Source organism: Portunus trituberculatus, chromosome 2 (genome assembly GCF_017591435.1).
Source record: "Portunus trituberculatus isolate SZX2019 chromosome 2, ASM1759143v1, whole genome shotgun sequence".
Taxonomy (NCBI): Eukaryota; Metazoa; Arthropoda; class Malacostraca; order Decapoda; family Portunidae; genus Portunus; species Portunus trituberculatus.
Genome location: NC_059256.1, coordinates 9501303 through 9522751, shown reverse-complemented (window position 1 = coordinate 9522751; position 21449 = coordinate 9501303). Strand labels below are relative to the sequence as shown.

The following is a 21449-nucleotide window of genomic DNA, read 5'->3' as shown; positions in this document are numbered from 1 at the left end:
CTTTCTTAAATATCATCAGTCTCCATAGATGTGTATAAAAGTGACACATGACTTTTCTAATTACCACACACAAAACACTAAATATATCAATAACCAGCTTGTGTAGAGTATAAAGATGGAAAGATATATTATTAACGATATTTTACACACCATATAGACCATCCCAAACCTACAAAATACCCCTGAAATTAACCACAAACCCCAACACACACACACACACACACACACACACACACCTTGCCCTTCAAAACAGTCACAAAAACATGTTCAACACTAAAAATGAACTGGCTAATCCTCGTCTTCTGAGCCTATAAAGAGGAGAAAGAGCTATTAATCATGTTTTATACCTTCTTACATCCCCAAAAAACCATAAACTTCACAAAATACACAAATTTAAGACCAGTATTCGCCAGCAAACACGTTAAACACTAAACCATCTGGCTTCTCCTTGTCTTATGAGTTTATGAAGAGAAAGAAGAGTTACCCATTGTATTTTAAACCACCATTGACCCTCTAAACACCCACAAGACCCAATACTTCTCAAAAAAGGACTTAAAACACTAACTAAATTGACTAATCCTGTTCATTTTGAGTGTAAAAAGAGAAAGAAGGGTCGTGAATCATCTTACACCCTCTCAGATCCCTTAAAACACTTGAAATAATCACAAAACCTATACAATTTGAATGCAACACCCCTTCCCTACCATTCTATCACTTACAAACATGCATAACACCACATATACTTGTTCCCAAGGTGTGTTGTATGGAGAGAAAGAAGCTTGGATTGTTTACCGCACCTCAAACACTGTATACAGCTTGGCAAACACTCTTAAACCCGAAAAAACTCACGCTAAACCCACACCACTTCACACCAACACTCATATCTCACTACCACAACACAATACCACAACAATACCACCACAATACACCACAATACAATGAAATAAATACCAAAATTAATAATAAAGAGGTATGAAGCAGATTTCTAAGTACAGAGAGACACACTTACAATGAGCCGTGCCTCGTGTCTTTATACAAACCCTTCAAAACCCATTAAGACTCTTAGGAAGTTTAAAGAATGGAAAAACTGAAGCTATCACTCCGCCCTTATTGAAATATATTAAAAAAACACACAAAACATCAAAAATAAATCGTTCCTAAGGTGTATTATGTATTAAAAATGTAGTATGAATGTGTATCCACCACATACACATTATAGAAACTCTCACAATGTCTTAAAACCAGAGACAAATGTTTAAAAGTCAGAAAAACATAGTCATCGACATCAAATTATACGAAAAAACAGGCAAATTATCAAAATCAATAATTTCCAAGCTGTATTATGCATGAAAAGTTAAAAATAAATGAATATCCATCCCATACACCTATACAAACCCTCACAATGCCTTAAAACTCATAGAAAAATATTAAAACTCAGTCATCACCATCAAAATATAAGAAAAAACAGGCAAAATATCAAAATAAATCGTTTCTAAGCTGTATTATGGATTAAAAACGAAACATGAATGATTATCCACCCCATACACCCTATACAAACCCTCACAATGCCTTAAAACTCAGAGAAATGTTTAAAAGTGTATAAAAAAACTCAGTTATCATCATCAAAATATAAGAAAAACAGGCAAAACATCAAAATAAATCGTTTCTAAGCTGTATTATGTATGAAAGGATAAATATAAATGATTATCCACCCCATACACCCTATACAAACCCTCACAATGCCTTAAACCCAGAGAAATGTTTAAAAGTCAGAAAAACTCGTATCATCCTTCCTAGACATCAAAATATAGGAAAAAACTGGTAAAACATCAAAATAACTCATTCCCAAGCTGTATTATGGATGAAAAATGAAAAATGAATGAATAATCTACCCCATACACCCTATACAAACCAAACAAACGCCTTAAATATCATAGAAAAGACTTAAAACTCAAAACTAGCCAAGGTCCCGTCAAGATCAGGATGAAGTAAGGAGTGTCGCCCATTCTGGCTCGCCATTTCGCGGCAACACCGGTGTTGACTGTGTGTGTGCTGCCCTGCCCCCCACGCCCACCCCCGCGCCCCCTACGCCCGCACACGCCCGCAGGCAACCCCAGGAGCGACGTGGGTGCTATAGGAGGAAAAATGGCGACGCTGAACACAGGTAATAGGGAGAAATGGGTGGCGCTTTTCATGGACGTGTTATGTTCCTGTTGTGGGGAGTTTGTGGGTGTTTTAATGGGGGTTTCTGTGTTTTCAGGAGGTTTTGGGTGTTTTTGTATCAATTACCTATTATTTCTACCTATAGAGAGGCTGTGAGGATATTGGGAGTGGTCTGTGGGTGTTTAAATCTGTTTTTCGTGTTTTCTGAATAATCTGCGAGGGATTTTATTGAGTTTTGTTTGTTTTCGAGGTGTTTGTGGTGGTTTTCAGGTGTTTTTGTGGGTGTGTGTGGTGCATTGTGGTAGTGAAGGGTGTTTTGACAGCTCTCCACCTCTCTCTCATCTCTCACCAATATTCTCATCAATTCACCTATTTTTCCCTATTTTATTTCATTTTCTAGTGTTTTCCAGTGGTTTTGTGGGTGTGTGTGGTGCATAGTGGTAGTGAAGGGTGTTTTGACAGCTCTCCACTTCTCTGTCTCATCTCTCATCCATATTCTCGTAATTTACCCTATATTTCCCTATTTTATTTCATTTTCTAGTGTTTTCCAGTGGTTTTGTGGGTGTGTGTGGTGCATTGTGGTAGTGAAGGATGTTTTGACAGTTCTCCACCTCTCTGTCTCATCTCTCATCCATATTCTCATAATTTACCCTATATTTCCCTATTTTATTTCATTTTCTATTGTTTTCCAGTGTTTTTGTGGGTGTGTGTGGTGCATTGTGGTAGTGAAGGGTGTTTTGACAGTTCTCCACCTCTCTGTCTCATCTCTCACCAATATTCTCATCATTCACCTTATTTTTCCCTATTTTATTTCATTTTCTATTGTTTTCCAGTGGTTTTGTGGGTGTGTGTGGTGCATTGTGGTAGTGAAGGGTGTTTTGACAGCTCTCCACCTCTCTGTCTCATCTCTCACCAATATTCTCATCATTTACTGTATTTTTGTTCAATTTTTGTGGTTAATGTGACAGTTTTTGGTGATGTTGGAGTAATGTGTTGCCCAGTGTGTCAGTAGCTCCTCATTTTCTGTGGTTTATTTGACTTCTGTGGCTCATTTGACTTTCTGTGGTTAATATGGCTGTTCATTTGACTTTCTGTGGTTAATTTGACTGTTCATTTGACTTTCTGTGGTTAATTTGGCTGTTTATTTGATTTTCTGAGTTAATTTGGCTGTTCATTTGACTTTCTGTGGTTAATTTGGCTGTTTATTTGATTTTCTGAGTTAATTTGGCTGTTCATTTGACTTTCTGTGGTTAATTTGACTTTCTGTGGTTGATTTGACTGTTTATTTGATATTCTGTGGTTAATTTGACTTTCTGTGGTTAATTTGGCTGTTTACTTGACTTTCTGTGGTTAATTTGACTTTCTGTGGTTAATTTGGCTGTTCATTTGACTTTCTGTGGTTAATTTGGCTGTTTACTTGACTTTATGTGGTTAATTTGACTTTCTGTGGTTGATTTGGCTGTTCATTTGACTTTCTGTGGTTAATTTGACTTAATTTGACTTTCTGTAGTTAATTTGGCTGTTAATTTAACTTTCTGTGGTTAATTTGACTGTTTATTGGATTTTCTGTGGTTAATTTGACTTTCTGTGGTTAATTTGACTTAATTTGACTTTCTGTAGTTAATTTGGCTGTTAATTTAACTTTCTGTGGTTTATTTGACTGTTTATTGGATTTTCTGTGGTTAATTTGACTTTCTGTGGTTAATTTGACTTAATTTGACTTTCTGTAGTTAATTTGGCTGTTAATTTAACTTTCTGTGGTTAATTTGACTGTTTATTTGATTTTCTGTGGTTAATTTGACTTTCTGTGGTTAATTTGACTTTCTGTGGTTAATTTGACTTTATATTTATTAATTTACTTTATTATTATTATTTTTCCCCCTATTTTTTTCCATCTTGACTGGTGTGGTGGTGTGTGTGACAGTGTGGTGGTGGTGGTGTGTGGTGGTGGTGGTGGTGGTTAGCGTGTCAGTACCTCCTTATTTCACCCTAATTTATTTATTTATGTATTTATTTTAAGATTTATCATTTTTTGAGTGTGTGTGTGTGTGATTTGAGCATTGGCGTGTTTTTTTTTTTATATATTTGTCATCTATGTCCTTCTATCCTTCTCTTTTTTCTATTTCCTTCATTTTTATTCAATTTCTTCATTATTTCTCTTATTCTTCATTATCTATTGTTTGTTTTCTCTATTTCCTTTGTTCTTCAGTTCTTTATTTTTTATTTTTATTTTATTTATGTTTTTCTTCATTATTTCTCTTATTCTTCAGTTTTTCTTTCTTTTTCTTTCTTTTTTCTTCATTTTGATATTTTTTTTGCTATTTTCTTCATTATTTTCATTTATTTCTCATTCTTCAGTATTTCCTTAATTTTTTCCTTTATTTTAATGTTTTTTTCCCCCGTTTTTTTAAGTGACAATGGTGTGTTTTTATTTATTCATTTTCCATTTTAATTCTCTTTCTCTGTTTTATTTTGTTTCTTTATTTTTTCTACATTTTTTTTCTTCCTCATTTAATATTTACAACTAATTCACTTTTTTCCGCACGTTTTGATCTCATTTGCCGTTTTTTTTTTTTTTTCCTGTTTTTTTTTAAGTAATCTGTCCATTTTCATCTTGTTTTTCTTTCTTTCTTTCTTTATTCCCTGTTTTGTCATCTATCCATTTTCTCCTATTTCTCTATTCCAATTTCTTTTTCTTATTTATTTATTTATATATTGATTTGTCTTCTTTTTTTATAATATTTTTCTAGTTTACTGCTTTCCGATGGCCGTAGTTTCAGTGGGGCATGTTTGTAAGGTGTTTTTAAGGTTCCAGTGACAGATTAACAGCATTTTTTGAAGTTGTAAGGGTTTTGTAAGGTGTTTTTAAGGTTCCAGTGACAGATTAACAGCATTTTTTGAAGCTGTAAGGGTTTTTAAGGATGTTTTTAGGGTTCCAGTGACAGATTAACAGCATTTCTTGAAGTTGTAAGGGTTTTTAAGGTGTTTTAAGGTTCCAGTGACAGATTAACAGCATTTTTGAAGCTGTAAGGGTTTTAAGGGTGTTTTAAGGTTCCAGTGACAGATTAACAGCATTTTTGAAGCTGTAAGGGTTTTAAAGGTGTTTTAAGGTTCCAGTGACAGATTAACAGCATTTCTTGAAGTTGTAAGGGTTTTTAAGGTGTTTTTAAGGTTCCAGTGACAGATTAACAGCATTTTTTGAAGTTGTAAGGGTTTTTAAGGTGTTTTTAAGGTTCCAGTGACAGATTAACAGCATTTTTTGAAGCTGTAAGGGTTTTTAAGGTTTTAGAGAGATTAACAGCATTTTTTGAAGCTGTAAGGGTTTTTAAGGGTGTTTTAAGGTTCTAGAGATAGGTTAACGGCATTTTTTGAAGTTGTAAGGGTTTGTAAGGGTGTTTTTAGGGTTCTAGTGACAGATTAACAACATTTCTTGAAGTTGTAAGGGTTTTTAAGGTGTTTTAAGGTTCTAGTGACAGATTAACAGCATTTTGAAGTTGTAAGGGTTTTAAGGGTGTTTTTAAGGTTCCAGTGACAGATTAACAGCATTTTTTGAAGCTGTATGGGTTTTTAAGGTTTTAGAGACAGATTAACAGCATTCTAAGGGTGAGTGACAGATTAACAGCATTTTTGAAGTTGTAATGGGTGTTTTAGGGTTCCAGTGACAGATTAATGGCATTTTTTTAAGCTGTAAGGATTTGTAAGGGTGTTTTTAAGGTTCCAGTGACAGATTAACAACATTTCTTGAAGTTGTAATGGTTTTTGAGATTTTAGAGACAGGTTAACAGCATTTTTTGAAGTTGTAAGGGTTTGTAAGGATGTTTTAAGGTTCCAGTGACAGATTAACAACATTTCTTGAAGTTGTAAGGGGTTTTTGAGATCTTAGAGACAAATTAATGGCATTTCTTGAAGTTGTAAGGGTTTTTTAAGGGTGTTTTAGGGTTCCAGTGACAGATTAACAACATTTCTGCATTATTAACAGGAGAAACACTCTTAAAAACCCCGCTAGTCATCTCTTTGGCCCTGTGGAGAGAGAGCAGAGCATGTGTAAGGATGTTTTTGTGGTTCTAAAGACTGATTAACAACATTTCTACATTCCAAAGGTGTTTTGATGGTGTTTTTATGGTTCAGGTGGCAAATTAAGAACATTTGTATACTATTAAAAGAAAAAACAGCCTTGATAACCTGGCTAGACTTCTTGTGACCTTGAAAAACAGTGTTGAGGGAGTTTTAAAGTTCCAGTGACAGATTAACAAGATTTATGCAATATTAATAGCAGGTTAGGTTAGAAAAGGTCATTAAAGGTCAGGTAGGTTGAATATAAATTAGGTTAGGTACAGTAAGGTCAAAGTTAGATACAGTAAGGTCAGATTAAGTTAGGTTAGGTTAGATTAGGTCAGAATAGGTCATAAAAAGGTCACATAGGTTAAATATACATCAGGTTAGGAATGGTAAGGTCAAAGTTAGGTACAGTAAGGTCAGTTAGGTACAGTAAAGTCAGATTAAGTTAGGTTAGGTTAGGAACAGGGTCAAAGTTAGGTACCAGAATAGGTCATAAAGGTTAGGTACGGTAGGTCACATAGGTTGAATATACATCAGGTTAGGAACAGTAAGGTCAAAGTTAGGTACAGTAAGGTCAGTTAGGTACAGTAAGGTCAGATTAAGTTAGGTTAGGTCAAGTTAGGTTAGGTTAGGTCATGGAGTGAGTAGGTGGAAATAGGTAACAGTAGGTAAGGTCAGGCTAGGTTAGAGAGAGAGAGAGTGAGAGTGAGAGTGAGAGTGAGAGAGCATTGTTTGAGATAGGCTCTCATGGTGGTATTGATTGGTGGTGCAGTGGTGGTGGTGGTGGTGGTGGTGCAGTGGCTGTGGGTGGGCTGTCACACTGTCTGGCCACTCCTGCTGTGTCTGGCGGCCATCTTTGTGAAATCCTTATCCTATTTATCTATTTATTTATATTTTTCTCTGTTTTATTTTTTTTTTTTATCTATCTGTCCTATTTTTTATTTTTTTAGGCCTATTTTAAATCATTCTTGTTTATTTGTTTGTTTATTTGTTTTCCATGGGCCATATTTGTGTTGTCCCTTCCTCTCACTCTCTCTCACTCTCTCTCTCTCTCTCTCTCTACTCTCTCTCTCTTCTCTCTCTCTCTCTCTCTTCTCTCTCTCTCTCTCCTCTCTCTGTCCCTCTCTCACTGCCTTCCTCCCACTCTCCCTCTCCCTCTTACTTCCTCTCACTCTCACTCCTTTTACCCCTTCCCACTCTCTCTCTCCCTCTTCTTCTTCTTCTTCTTCTTCTTCTTCTTCTTCTTCTTCTTCTTCTTCTTCTTCTTCTTCTTCTCTTCACTCCTCTCACTCCCTTACCCCCTTCCCACTCTCCCTCTCCCTCTCCCTGCCTCTTACTCCCTCCCTCTCTCTCCCTGGCCCTCCCACTCTCTATCTTCCTCTTCCTCTCTATCTCCCTCTTCCTCTTCATTTCTCCCACACTCCCTTTACCCCTCCCCTCCCCCAGTCCCTCTCACTGACTCCCATGGTCTCCCCCGGCAGTGGTCCCCCGCAACTTCCGGCTTCTGGAGGAGCTGGAGGCGGGTCAGAAAGGCGTGGGTGATGGAACCATATCGTGGGGGCTGGAGGACGACTCGGATATGACCCTCAGCAACTGGACTGGCATGATCATAGGCCCACCCAGGGTTAGTAGGGGCCTATGGGGGTCTATGGGGGTGATAGGAAGGTTTTTTTAAGGGGCTAGGGATATTATTGTGGGTTTTGTGGGCTGGTATTAATTTTCGGGGGTCTAGGGGCTGGTATTGTGGTTTTTTCAGGGCTATGGGGCTGGTATTGTGGGTTTTAGGGGTCTAGGGGGCTGGTATTGTGGATTTTTGTGGGTTTTAGGGGAGAAGGGGCTGGTATTGTGGTTTTTTAGGGGTCTAAGAGGCTGGTATTGTGTATTTTAGGGGTCTAGGAGCTGGTATTGTGGGTTTTTGGGGGCTAAGAGGCTGGTATTTTGTATTTTAGGGGTCTAGGGGCTGGTATTGTGGTTTTTTAGGGGCTAAGAGGCTGGTATTTTGTATTTTAGGGGTCTAGGGGCTGGTATTGTGGGTTTTTGGGGGGCTAGGGGGGGCTACTCACATTTCCTCCACTTAGCCTAACCTAAATGGAAAAGATAGAGGAGGAGGAGGAGGAGGAGGAGGAGAATTTTGAAGGATGTTTTGATGGTTCCAGTGACTTTAACCCCTTCAGTACTGGGACATTGTTACCTTGAGATTTGTGTACCATTAGACCATTAGGACATTAGGAAGGGTGACAAGATTAATGGCCACAGTCTTCACTATTTTAACCCCTTCAGTACTGGGACACATTTTTACCTTCAGATTTTGACAGTTTGACATGTTTTGAGGGCATTTTAAGATAGCTTGGCATATTTTGAGGGTATTTTAAGACTAGGATATTTTGAGGGCATTTTAAAACAGTTTGGCATGTTTTGAGGGCATTTAAAGACAGTTTGACATATTTTGAGGGCATTTTAAGATAGTTTGGGATATTTTGAGGGCATTTTATAAGTTTGGCATGTTTTGAGGGCATTTTAAGACAGTTTAGCATATTTTGAGAGTATTTTGATACAGTTTGGCTTCAATAAGACCATTTTATTGACATTAGGAAGGGTGTATGGAGGCACAAGAGTAATGGCCACAGTCCTCACCATTTTAATCCCCCACATGAGTTGGTGAAGCTGTACAAAATCACCAAATAGTCACCACAGGGAATAGGGAAACACGTCACGCTACTGAAGCGGTCAATAACACACACACACACACACACCTAACCTAACCTGACCTGACCCTCTCCCCTCCCCCCCCAGACCAACTACGAGAACCGCATGTACTCGCTGAAGGTGGAGTGCGGCTTAAAGTACCCAGATGAGCCCCCCAACATTCGTTTCATCAGCAGGATCAACATGCAAGGCGTCAACAGCCAGACTGGAGTGGTGAGTCACGAGGGAGGGCTGGGAGTGGCTGGGAGAAGGCTGGGAGAGTGGCTGGTAGAGGCTGAGAGGGAGGAGTCAAGGGAGAAGGCTGGGAGAGTGGTGAGAGTGGCTGGGAGAGTGGTGGGAAAAGCTGGCAGGGAGGAGTGAAGGGAGAGTGGTAGGAGAGGCTGAGAGAGTGGTGGGAGAGGCTGGGAGAGTGGCTGGGAGAGGGAGAGATGAGAAAGGATTGGTAGATGAATAAGATGAAGAACTAGGAGACAGAGAGAGAGAGAGAGAGAGAGAGAGAGAGAAAGAAGTGGTGTAGAGGGTGTTGTGGCAGTGTTGAAGTGGTGTAGTAGTAGTAGTAGTGTTAGTGGGTGAGTGAATAGTGGTGGTGAGGTCGATGTATGGGTGTGGATGCTAGATGGAACGAGGCACCTTTGTTGACGCAGGGCTGCCACGTGTAGGCCTGGCATAGACCCGTGCTCAGAAACGCTTTGGTCTTTCACTAGGAGCATTTCCATAGGCTCTAGTTGAAGATATGCATGTTTTGAGGGTGTGTTTGTGGCTCTGGTGATAAGGAGAGGCATACAGTGACAGCTTCCTTCAGTGTTGTGTGTTGTTATACTCTTCACTACTATTGTCACATTTGATACTGTACATGTATACCTCCTCCTCCTCCTCCTCCTCCTCCTCCTCCTCCTCCTCCTCCTCCTCCTCCTAAACATCCTTCAACCTGTATACCTCCTATTTTTACACATCAGTCCTCACCACCACTAACGCCCCCTTCCTGTGTGTCCCCAGGTGGACCGACGGCAGGTGTCTGTCCTGGGGCGCTGGCAGAGGTGCTACACCATCAAGACAGTGCTGCAGGAACTCAGGAGACTTATGACGCAGAAGGAGAACATGAAGCTTACCCAGCCACCTGAAGGCACCAACTATTAGCCACTGTGTCTGTCTGTCTGTCTGTCTGTCTGTCTGTGTGTGCGTGTGTGTGTGTGTGGGTTGCTAGGCACTTGTAGGTTTGTTTGTTTTATTATTATTATTATTTTTATTGTTTTTTTTTAATCAATTCTTTTCTTTTTCTCTTTCTCTTCAAATTAGAATGATGAGAATAAGATAAATAAAGTGTGTGTGTGTGTGTGTGTGTGTGTGTGTGTGTGTGTGTGTGTGTGTGTGTGTGTGTGTGTGTGTGTCAGCCAGTCTATATGTAAAACAGCTCTCTCTCTCTCTCTCTCTCTCTCTCTCTCTCTCTCTCTCTCTCTCTCTCTCTCTCTCTCTCTCTCTCTCTCTCTCTCTCTCTCTCTCTCTCTCTCTCTCTCAACTAGGCTTAAGAAATTGCTTGATAGGCCCAGGAAAATGCTTGTTCTAGTGTATTTAGGCTTGGAAGGCTGACACACACACACACACACACACACACACACACACACACACACACACACACACACACACACACACACACACACACACACACAATGCTTTCTCCTTTATTTCCTTAGAGAGAGAGAGAGAGAGGTAGGTCTTAATGTAACTTGAAAATAATGAAAAAAAAAATAAATAATAATAATAATAATAATAATAATGTTTGTTTATTAGTATTTTTTTTCATTTTTATCTTCCCTTCAGTACTCTCTCTCTCTCTCTCTCTCTCTCTCTCTCTCTCTCTCTCTCTCTCTCTCTCTCTCTCTCTCTCTCTCTCTCTCTCTCTCTCTCTCTCTCTCTCTCCATTTAAAAGTGTCTAGCAAGAAAGAAAGTGAGTGAGAGAGAAAGTGTGAAAGTGAGAAAATGTGAGCAAGTGAGCGAGAGAAAGTGAGCAAGTGAGCTATTTCTCTTTTTTTTTCTTTTTTTTTTCCTCACACCACCACCACCACTACTATGCTTACTACCACCACCACCACTACCACTACTACTACCACTACTACTACTGCTACTGCTACTGCTACTGCTGCTGTAAAGAAAATAAAGATAGGTCAATAAAGTAAGCAAAAAAGCAAATTGTTGTCTGGGGCTTAAGAAAGATAGAAGACATTTTAAACAGTGATAAATAATAGGAATAAGAAACAGGGTGACGAAAGGGAGATAGAAAAAGGAGAGAGGGGTGGTTTTATTGCCTCTGCCCCCCTCTACCCCCCACACTCCATATACCCCCTCCACACACACCCCCCCCTCCTCCCCCTTTATATTAAGATAGTAATGAAGCAAAATTTGTATTATTATTAATTTCTCTTCTCCCTATTTTTATCATCTTTCCTATCCACTTGTTCTCTGTTTTTTTATTCCACCCTATCCGCATTTCTCCCTCATATGTATTACCTCCCTCCCCCCCCATTTCCACCTCCCCCATTTCCCATCCCCCATTCATGTGAAGTCAAGCCTTTTTTGTTCATTGTGTTAAATTGTGGAGATGAAAAAATGAAAAAATATAAAAGATTTCTACTCTCTATAGTGTTTTAGTGACCTGTGTGTGTGTGTGTGAGAGAGAGAGAGAGGTGTTTCAAATCTATGTGTGTGTGTGTGTGTAAGAGAGAGAGAGAGGTATGCTTCAAATCTGTGTGTTTGTGATAAAGCTATGGAGAGAGAGAGAGTGTTTCAAATCTATGTGTGTGTGTGTGTGTGTGTGTTTGTAAGAGAACAATGGAGAGAGAGAGTGTTAAGAATCTATGTGTGTGTGTGTGTGTGTTTGTAAGAGCAATGGAGAGAGAGAGGGGTTTCAAATCTATGTGTGTGTGTTTGTAAGAGCAATGGAGAGAGAGAGAGAGTGTTTAAAATCTATGTGTGTGTGTGTGTTTTTGTAAGAGCAATGGAGAGAGAGAGAGAGTGTCTAAAATCTGTGTGTGTGTGTGTGTGTTTGTAAGAGCAATGGAGAGAGAGAGAGAGTGTCTAAAATCTATGTGTGTGTGTGTGTGTGTTTGTAAGAGAGAGAGAGGTATGTTTCAAATCTATGTGTGTGTGTTTGTAATAGAGCAAGAGAGGGAGAGGTGTTTCAAAGCTATGTGTGTGTGTGTGTTTGTAAGAGAGAGAGAGGCAAGTTTCAAATCTATATGTGTGTTTGTAAGAGTAAATGAGAGAGACAGGTATGTTTCAAATCTGTGTGTTTGTGAAAGAGAGAGAGAGAGAAGGGTATGTTTCAAATCTGTATGTCTGTATGTGTGTTTGTCAGTGAGAGTAAGAGAAAGAGAGAGAGAGAGAAGGGTATGTTTCAAATCTGTAAGTCTGTGTGTTTGTCAGTGAGAGAGAGAGAGAGAGAGAGAGAGAGAGAGTTATGATTCAAATAGTATAGAGTGCATTGTTAAGTGTTTGAGAGAGAGAGAGAGAGAGAGCGTCATAGCATTGAAGATAAGAGGAAAACTAAGATATGAGAGAGAGAGAGAGAGAGAGATTTAAAATTGTATAAAAGTTAGTCTACCATTTCAAGATTGATATTAAGAATCTTCTGTGTGTGTGTGTGTGTGTGTGTGTGTGTGTGTGTGTGTGTGTGTGCCACGTTTAATCACTCAGGTAACCCCTCACCCCCACCAACCCCCTCAAACCCCCCCCAATTAAATAAAAAACTCCAAAAACATCTGTTAAGAAGACGTGTGTGTGTGTGTGTGTGTGTGTGTGCAGGTAAGGCGACCACGTGCTATGTTCCCACGCTTATCAGCCTCGTGGTGGTGGTGGTGGTGGTGGTGTGGGGAAGTCCCGTACCACTACTACTACTACTACTACTACTACTACTATTACTATTACTACTACTACCACCACCACCACCACCACAAAACACATACGTGGCACAAGATAACACACACACACACACACACACACACACACACACACACACAGTCAGTCATGTTTCTCCTACTGTGCGTGGCGGTGTGCGTGGGCGTGGGTGCGGGCGTGGAGGTGGAGGTGGAGGTGTCTGGGGGCGTGGTGAGGGGCGTGGAGAGAAAGAGTGAGAGTGGGAGAGTGTACCACGCCTTCCTTGCCATACCGTACGGCAAGGCGCCCGTAGATCGACTCCGCTTCATGGTGAGAGAGAGAGAGAGAGAGAGAGTGATATTTTCTTTTATTTTCTATTTTAATTGTATTTTTCTGTGTTTACGTTCCCCACCCCCTCTCTCTCTCTCTCTCTCTCTCTCTCTCTCTCTCTCTCTCTCTCTCTCCACTCCTCCACTTCTTCCTCCACCTTTCCTTCACTCCCCCCAGCATTCCCCCCTAACCTAACCTAACCCTTTCTGCCCCCCACAGCCCCCCCAGGCCAGCGAGGCGTGGGAGGGGGTCCTGAACGCCACCGAGCCGCGCCCCCCGTGTGCCCAGGCCGCCCTTGGGATCACAGAGGGCGTGGAAGACTGTCTCAATCTCTATGTGTACACTCCTAAGGTACGCACGCACACACACACGCACACACACACACACACGTACACACACACACATACAGGCAGACAGGCATATGAGTGTGTGTGTGTGTGTGTGTGTGTGTGTGTGTGTGTGTGTGTGTGTGTGTGTGTGTGTGTGTGTGTGTGTGTGTGTGTGTGTGTGTGTGTGTGTGTGTGTGTGTGTGTGTGATTATTTTTCTCTCTTTTTATTTTCTTTCTTTTTTTTGCTTTCGTTTGTGTATCTCTCTCTCTCTCTCTCTCTCTCTCTCTCTCTCTCTCTCTCTCTCTCTCTCTCTCTCTCTCTCTCTCTCTCTCTCTCTCTCTCTCTCTCTCTCTCTCCTTTACAATTCCTATATTTATTTAATTTACTCACCAAACCATCAACCCCCCTAACCCCCCCTAACCCCCCCTTAACCTCCTCCCCTAGGAACGCTCCGGCAAGCTCCCTGTGGTGGTGTGGCTGCACGGGGGCGCCTTCGTGGTGGGGGGGGCGGCGTCCCTGCGTGAACACCTACTGATGGATAGAGATGTTGTGTTGGTGGTGCCACAATACAGACTAGGCGTACTGGGTGAGAGAGAGAGAGAGAGAGAGAGAGAGAGAGAGAGAGAGAGAGAGAGAGAAGGGGGGGGAGGAAGAGAGAGGTAAAGAGAGATGAATGGAAGGAAGAGAGTGAGAGGGAAGGTGTGTGTGTGTGTGTGTGTGTGTGTGTGTGTGTGTGTGTGTGTGTGTGTGTGTGTGTGTGTGGATGAATGGAAGAATGGAAGGAAGGAAGGAGGGTATTCAGAGAGAGAGAGAGAAAGTTAGAGAGAGAGAGAGAGAGAGAGAGAGAGAGAGAGAGAGAGAGAGAGAGAAAAGGGGTAACTGTTATCATTATCATTACTACAACTAAACATCTTTCCTCCTCCTCCTCCTCCTGCTCCTCCTTCTCCTCCTCCTCCTCCTGTTCCTCCTTCTCCTCCTCCTCCTCCTGTTTCTCATCATTTTTCTTCTTCCTCTATTCTCCTCCCGCAATTCCTCCTCCTCCTCCTCCTCCTCTCCTCCTCCTCCTCCTCCACCAGGGTACTTCCACACACCCTCCGGCACCAGCATGGGCAACATGGGGGCGCTGGATCAGGTGTGGGCGCTGCGCTGGGTACAGGAGAACATTGCGGCGTTTGGCGGAGACAGCGGCAGTGTGACCTTGGCCGGGGACTGCGCTGGGGGGGCCTCGGGGCTGTACCATATGTTGTCCCCTCTGTCTGTAGGTGAGTGGAGGGAGGAGGAGGAGGAGGAGGAGGAGGAGGAGGAGGAGGAGGAGGAGGAGGAAAAGAAGATTATGAGGAAGACAATGAACAAGAACATCCTTATTTTTTACATATTTTTCACTATTTCTAACCAAAAATCACCTCTGAACCTTCCCCTCTCACTCCCTCTCACTTTTACTCTCCCCCCAGGCCTGTTCCACCGGGTAATATCCTTCTCCGGGGCGCCACTCTCCCCCTGGGCTCTATACACTCACAATCACCGCTTCATGTTGATCCTGGCCAACTATATTAAGTGTCCCGCGCATGACCAGAAGCTGACTGTCAAATGTTTTCAAGAGGTGACGGTTGACGAGTTACTACACCCTGTTCAGATGCTGTGTGAGGTGAGCTGGGGGCTGTGGGGTGCTGTGGGGGTGCTGTGGGGTTTTGGTGGGGTTTTGAAGGTTCTAAAGATGTTTTTAAAGCAGTTTTGTGTGTTTTTAAGGGTGTTTTTGAGGTTGTTTCTATCTCTTTCTCTCTCTTATTAGTAGTGGTGGTATTGGTGGTGATGGTAGTAGTAGTAGTAGTAGTAGTAGTAGTAGTAGTAGTAGTAGTAGCAGTAGTAGTAGTAGTAATAGTAGCAAATGTTTCACCAAAGCCGTGTGAAACTCTAGGTGATATGCCAGCCACATTTAACTTACTCTAGGGGACAAACCTCTCACATTTCACTCTCTCCCTCCTCTCCCATGCTCTCCCCAATCCTCTCACTTGCTCTCACACTCCCCCAACCCTTCCCCTACCCCTTCCTACACCAACACCCCCTCTCTCTCTACGTGTTCAGCTGCAGTGGGGTAAAATCTGAGTGTAGTGAAAATCTTGTGCCAAATATTGAGGTGTTGAAATGTGACCTAACCTGACCTGTCTCCACCCCCAGGCGGGACCCCCTCGTGGGCAACCACCGACTCTCCCCCGTGGTGCAGGACACTGAGAGGACGCCCCCGGAGTCCCTATTCCTTCCCTACCACCCCCTCACCCCTCTCACAGACGGCCCCCCCTCCCAAGTGCCAGTTTTAATGAGTGTGACTGAGGGCGTGGGCACACACCTAGTGGATATGCGTGAGTAACACACACACACACACACACACACACAGAGAGAGAGAGAGAGAGAGAGAGAGAGAGAGAGAGAGAGAGATTATTTTTCTTTTTTCGTTTTTCCTCGTGTTTACTCTTGCTACTACTACTACTACTACTACTACTACTACTACTACTACTACTACTACTACTACTACTACTACTACTACTACTACTACTACTACAACAACAACAACAACTACTACTACTACTACTACTACTACTACTACTACAACTACTACTACTACTACTACTACTACTACTACTACTACTACTACTACTACTACTACTACTACTACAACAACAAGAACAACTACTACTACTACTACTGCTATTACTACTACAACAACAACTACTACTACTACTACTACTACTACTACTACTACTACTACTACTACCCTCTCCCCCCCCCCCGCAGTTCTGTACGACTTCATTAAGTACAAGATGGAGGTGGATGATGACTTTCTGCCCAAGCTTCTGCCAATGCTGCTGAAGGAGACATGTGAGTCACACTTCTTTCACTTCTTTCATTTCTTTCATTTCTTTCACTTAATTTCTTTCATTTTTTTGTTAATTTTGTTTATTTTTGCTCTTGTGTGTCTTTGTTTTATTTATTTCTTTCACTTCTTTCACTTCTTTCATTTCTTTCAATTCTTTCACTTAATTTCTTTCATTTTTTGTTAATTTTGTTTATTTTTGCTCTTGTGTGTCTTTGTTTCATTTCTTTCTTTCACTTCTTTCATTTCTTTCACTTTCACTTTCATTTCTTTCTCTTCTTTCACTTCTTTCACTCAATTTCTTTCATTTTTCTTTTGTTTATTTTGTTTATTTTGTTTTTGTGTGTTTTTCATTTCCTTAATTAACTTCTTTCACTTCTTTCACTTCTTTCACTCACTTTTCCTTCATTTCTTTCTTTTTTTGCTCTTGTGTATTTGTTTATTATCTTTTTCTTTCACTTCTTTCATTTCTTTCACTTCTTTCACTTCTTTCACTCACCTTTCATTCATTTCTTTCACTATATATCTATTTTTTTTGCTTCTTTTTGTGTTATTACTCCTATCACTTCTTTCACTTCTCTCTCACTTCCTTCACCTCATTCACTCACAATTCCTTCATTCATTTCTTTCACTAATTCTTTCATTTCTCTCTCATTTCATTTAATCTAGTTTTCTATTTCCATATTGTGTTTGTCTTCTAATTAATTCGTCCTTTTTATTCACTCCTCCTCCTCCTCCTCCTCCTCCTCCTCCTCCTCCTCCTCCTTCTAGACATGAGGAATCACACTCAGCACGAGGAGGAGTTCCAGAATTTCTACTTTTCTGGAATCAACTGGAATGACCTCACGGAGATATTGCCCGGGCTGGAACAGGTGTGTGTGTGTGTGTGTGTGTGTGTGTGTGTGTGTGTGTGTGTGTGTGTGTGTGTGTGTGTGTGTGTGTGTGTGTGTGTGTGTGTGTGTGTGTGTGTGTGTGTACTGTTATCATTATTACCGTTCATTTATTTTTATTTATTGATTTATTTTATCCTCCTCCTCCTCCTCCTCCTCCTCCTCCTCCTCCTCCTCCTCCTCCTCCTCTTCCTCCTCCTCCTCCTCCCTGACAGATGCTGGGAGATATTCAGTTCAAGGCGGGAATTTTGGCCACCGCCTCTCTCCTCTCCCAACACTCTCCCACCTACGTCATGAGGTAACACTGCTCTCTCTCTCTCTCTCTCTCTCTCTCTCTCTCTCTCTCTCTCTCTCTCTCTCTCTCTCTCTCTCTCTCTCTCTCTCTCTCTCTCTCTCTCTCTCTCTCTCTCTCTCTCTCTCTCTCTCTCTCTCTCTCTCTCTCTCTCTCTCTCTCTCTCTCTCTCTCTCTTATTATTATCATCATTATTATTATTATTACTATTATTACTATTGTTATTGTCACCACCACCACCACCACCACCACCACCACCACCACTACCACCACTAACCCCCCATCTCAACCCCATATCCCTCCCCCCTACAGATACGCCTTCAAGCATGGCCCCTCTCTGTTCACCCATCGCCATCCTGACCCCTCCACGGCGCCCCCCATGCCCGCCCAGGCTGGCCACGGGACGAGGTAGCCCTGGTGATGCCTGAGCTGGGCCACACCTACACACCTGGGCAGAGGGAGGCCACAACACACCTGCTGGACATGATTGAGAACTTTGCATATGGAAGGTAAGGTTGGGGGGTGTTTGGGTGTGTATCAGGTGTGTTTGGGTGCGTTTGGGTGTGTTTGAGTGTGTTTTGGGTGTGTTTGGGTGTGTTTTGGGTGTATCAGGTGTGTTTGGGTGTGTTTGGGATGAGTGGTGTGTTTGAGGTGTGTTTTTGGGTGTGTTTAGGTGTGTTTGAGGGTGTTTAAGTGTGTTTGGGTGTGTTTGGGTGTGTTTTGGTGTGTTTGGTGTATCAGGTGTGTTTGGGTGTGTTTGGGATGTGTTTGGTGGTGTTTGAGGTTGTTTGGGGGGTTTTGGGTGTGTTTAAGTGTGTTTAGGTGTGTTTTGGGGTTGTTTAAGTGTGTTTAGGGGTGTTTGGGTGTGTTTTGGGTGTGTTTGAGGGTGTTTAAGTGTGTTTGGGTGTGTTTGATGTGTTTTGTGTGTTTAAGTGTTTGGGTGTGTTTGGGTGTATTTAGGTGTGGTGTGTTTAGTGTTTAGGTGTTTGAGTGTGTTTGGTGGTGTTTGGGTGTTTTTTAGGTGTTGTAGGATGTTTGTGTGTTGGTGTTGTTGTTGTTGTTGTTGTTGTTGTTCTTCTTGTTCTTCTTCTTCTTTCTTTCTTTTCAATTTTTTTTCCTTGCATGTTTCTATTTATTTATTTATTTATTTATTTATTTATCTGCCTATCTATTTATCTATATGTCTGTCTGTCTGTCTGTCTGTCTGTCTGTCTGTCTATTTATCTGTGTCTATCTATAAATCAACAAAATAGATAACTTTTACTAACCCCCCCCCTCTCTCTCTCTCTCTCTCTCTCTCTCTCTCTCTCTCTCTCTCTCTCTCTCTCTCTCTCTCTCTCTCTCTCTCTCAGGGCGCCGCGAGAGGACTGGCCACTATTTAACACAGACACCCATCCAACGCTCGTCTTCACAGAAAATGGAGACTTCAAAACAGAGTCATTCGCTTCACCACAACGCACTCAAATGCTCAATAATATCCACTCCTACTTACACCACGCTGCTCTGGAGGGTGGCAGTGGTGGTGGTGGTAGTAGCAGGGGTAGTGGTAGCAAGGATGAGCTGTAATAGGGGTTTGAATGCGAATATTGTCTGTTTTGTGGGTTTTCTGTGTTTTTAACGGTGCAAACAGATTGATTGATTGATTGATACATTTATTGTTGAATTAATAAATAATTACAACAAAGGAGGAGGATGGGCCTTGCCATCCCCCCCTGGGCAAAGACTTAAGGTTAAAGTATCACAAAAATAACTCTGGACAGTATACACAACAAGAATACAAGTATTTCAATAAATAAATACACATATTGCACACCTTATTGTCTAAGACATCCTACAGTCTGGGAGCAAACTGAGGATATTCCCTGAGTGTGTCCCTGAGGGTGGCAGAGTCTAGGAGATGGTCAATGAGGCTGTACAAGTCATGCTGACCTTGTGGCCTAAATTTAGCAATGAGAGGACATTCCATGATATAGTGACGCAGAGTGTGTCCCCTTGGTGCACCACACACACACACACACACCAGGAGAAGCACTGACTTCCCAAAAGTATTTGTAGCCTAATCTGAGCCTCATTGCCACCCTGTCATGTGATGCAGTGTGTCTCCCGTAGGTGTAAGCACAGCTCTGGGAGACACGTGCATAGTGAAGACTAGTGCTACTGCCCCTATGGCAACAAAGCTCCAACTGATCACTAATGCTACTTTGTACAAAGTCCTTAATGCTACTCTTAACATAACCCAGAGTGTGCTCAGTGCCAGGGTCCACTGTGGCACTGTGGCACTGTGTCATCTTGTAGGGCACACTGAGCAAGGTGGTCTGCTTTTTCATTTAGCGGGATACCCACATGAGAGGGTATCCAGATGAAATGGACCGTGGCACTAGCACCTTCTAGGGCGTGGATGAGATCAAGACACTTATTAACTAGATCACAGTCCATGGGGGAGGTGGATTGAAGGGCGTACAATGCAGCCTGACTGTCAATAAAGAAATATACATTCTTATGGAGAGGCGCCACAATGTGGAGCGCCTCCAGTACAGCATACAGTTCTGCTCTAGTGGAAGACATGGGTGCAGGGAGCCGCCTGGAAACCTCAGTGTCAGTGTAGAGACTGGCAGAGATGTAGTCACGGATGAACAGCCCACATCCAGACCTGCTGCCATTGACTCACCCATCACAATAAACATGAATAGCCTGAACGTGTGGGTGTTTGGACAATTTAGTCATGAACATGTCTTGCAGCACATGAGGGAGCCATGGAGTCCCTCTTGGGCTGATGCAGAGAGTGACTATCAACACTGACACGGTGAGGGTTCCAGGCGGGCTGTAGCGGTGACATAACAACGTTAATACAAGCCTCGGCTACACCTACACTTGTCACTACTCACAAGATCTTCCTGAGGTATGGTGGTGTAGGAGTGCGAGGATCATGATACAAGGGGGGGGCAGTGATCCCTTTAGAGAGTCTGTGTTACTAATTCGTGTTTTATCAAATCTACCTTGTTTTTTTGTGTTTTTGAAGTTACACGAAAAAAAAAAGAAAAGAAATTGTACGGGAAATTTTTTAAAAGTATAGTAATTTTGTGAGATTTTAATACGCCATCTTGTTTTTGTTTTGACAGAGTGAGATGGAAGAGACGGAAAGGTGGTGGAGGAGGAGGAGGAGGAGGAGGAGGAGGAGGAGGAGGAGATGTGAATATAGACAGCTGTGATAATTCTAAACTCTCTTCCTCCTTCTCCTCTTCCTCTTGCTCTTCCTCATCCTCCTCCTCCTCCTCCACCTCTTTCTTCCATTAATCTCTCTCTCTCTCTCTCTCTCTCTCTCTCTCTCTCTCTCTCTCTCTCTTCTCTCTCTCTCTCTCTCTGACCTTCCTTCTCGTTGTTGTTGTTGTTGTTGTTGTTCTTTTACTATAACAACAAAAACAACAACAACAACAACAACTACTACTACTACTACTACTACTACTACTACTACTACTAATAATAATAATAATACTACTACTACTACTACTCCTCCTCCTCCTCCTCCTCCTCCTCCTCCTCCTTCGGCGCCAACAGACTCCATTGATCCAGAATTTGGCGCCACGCTGCTTAGAGAGAGAGAGAGAGAGAGAGAGAGAGAGAGAGAGAGAGAGTGTGTGAGTGTGTCTGTGTGTGTGTGTGTGTGTGTAGGCATGGCACCAGACTGTCTGAAATCTGCGCCGTATAAACTCTCTCTCTCTCTCTCTCTCTCTCTCTCTCTATGCGCCAGATTAATACGTAGAAGAAAAATGAAGAAAAGGAAAGAGAGAGAGAGAGAGAGAGAGAGAGAGAGAGAGAGAGAGAGAGAGAGATTGTAAAACAGAATAAAAAAAGGGAAAGGATAATGAATGAAAAGATAAAGATAGGAATAATAATAATAATAATAATAATAATAATAATGATGATGAAAGAAGAAAAATAT

The 21449-nt window shown here is 41.9% G+C and overlaps 2 protein-coding genes across 2 annotated transcripts; both read left to right on the top strand.

Moving 5' to 3' along the window:
- The first annotated feature begins 1995 nt into the window (after nucleotides 1-1995).
- On the top strand, nucleotides 1996-10596 carry LOC123505158 (ubiquitin-conjugating enzyme E2 variant 2-like). Its single transcript, XM_045256291.1, has 4 exons — nucleotides 1996-2164; nucleotides 7704-7846; nucleotides 9016-9141; nucleotides 9925-10596. The coding sequence occupies exons 1-4, from the start codon at nucleotides 2146-2148 to the stop codon at nucleotides 10063-10065; spliced, it is 429 nt and encodes a 142-aa protein (XP_045112226.1). The 5' UTR covers nucleotides 1996-2145; the 3' UTR covers nucleotides 10066-10596.
- Nucleotides 10597-12945: 2349 nt separating this feature from the next.
- Nucleotides 12946-18022, top strand: LOC123506755 (venom carboxylesterase-6-like). The gene is given in 11 exon segments (XM_045259062.1): nucleotides 12946-13128; nucleotides 13348-13479; nucleotides 13903-14044; nucleotides 14535-14720; nucleotides 14910-15106; nucleotides 15635-15815; nucleotides 16249-16332; nucleotides 17099-17199; nucleotides 17433-17515; nucleotides 17822-17907; nucleotides 17910-18022. Coding segments are annotated over 11 exon segments (1485 nt in total). The 5' UTR covers nucleotides 12946-12948.
- Nucleotides 18023-21449: the final 3427 nt, after the last annotated feature.

What these genes read in the sequence shown, in the direction of transcription:
- LOC123505158 (XM_045256291.1), top strand. An exon ending in TGATCATAGGCCCACCCAGG is followed by an intron (nt 7,847 to 9,015) that starts GTTAGTAGGGGC and finishes CTCCCCCCCCAG; the next exon opens with ACCAACTACGAGAACCGCAT. An exon ending in TCAACAGCCAGACTGGAGTG is followed by an intron (nt 9,142 to 9,924) that starts GTGAGTCACGAG and finishes GTGTGTCCCCAG; the next exon opens with GTGGACCGACGGCAGGTGTC.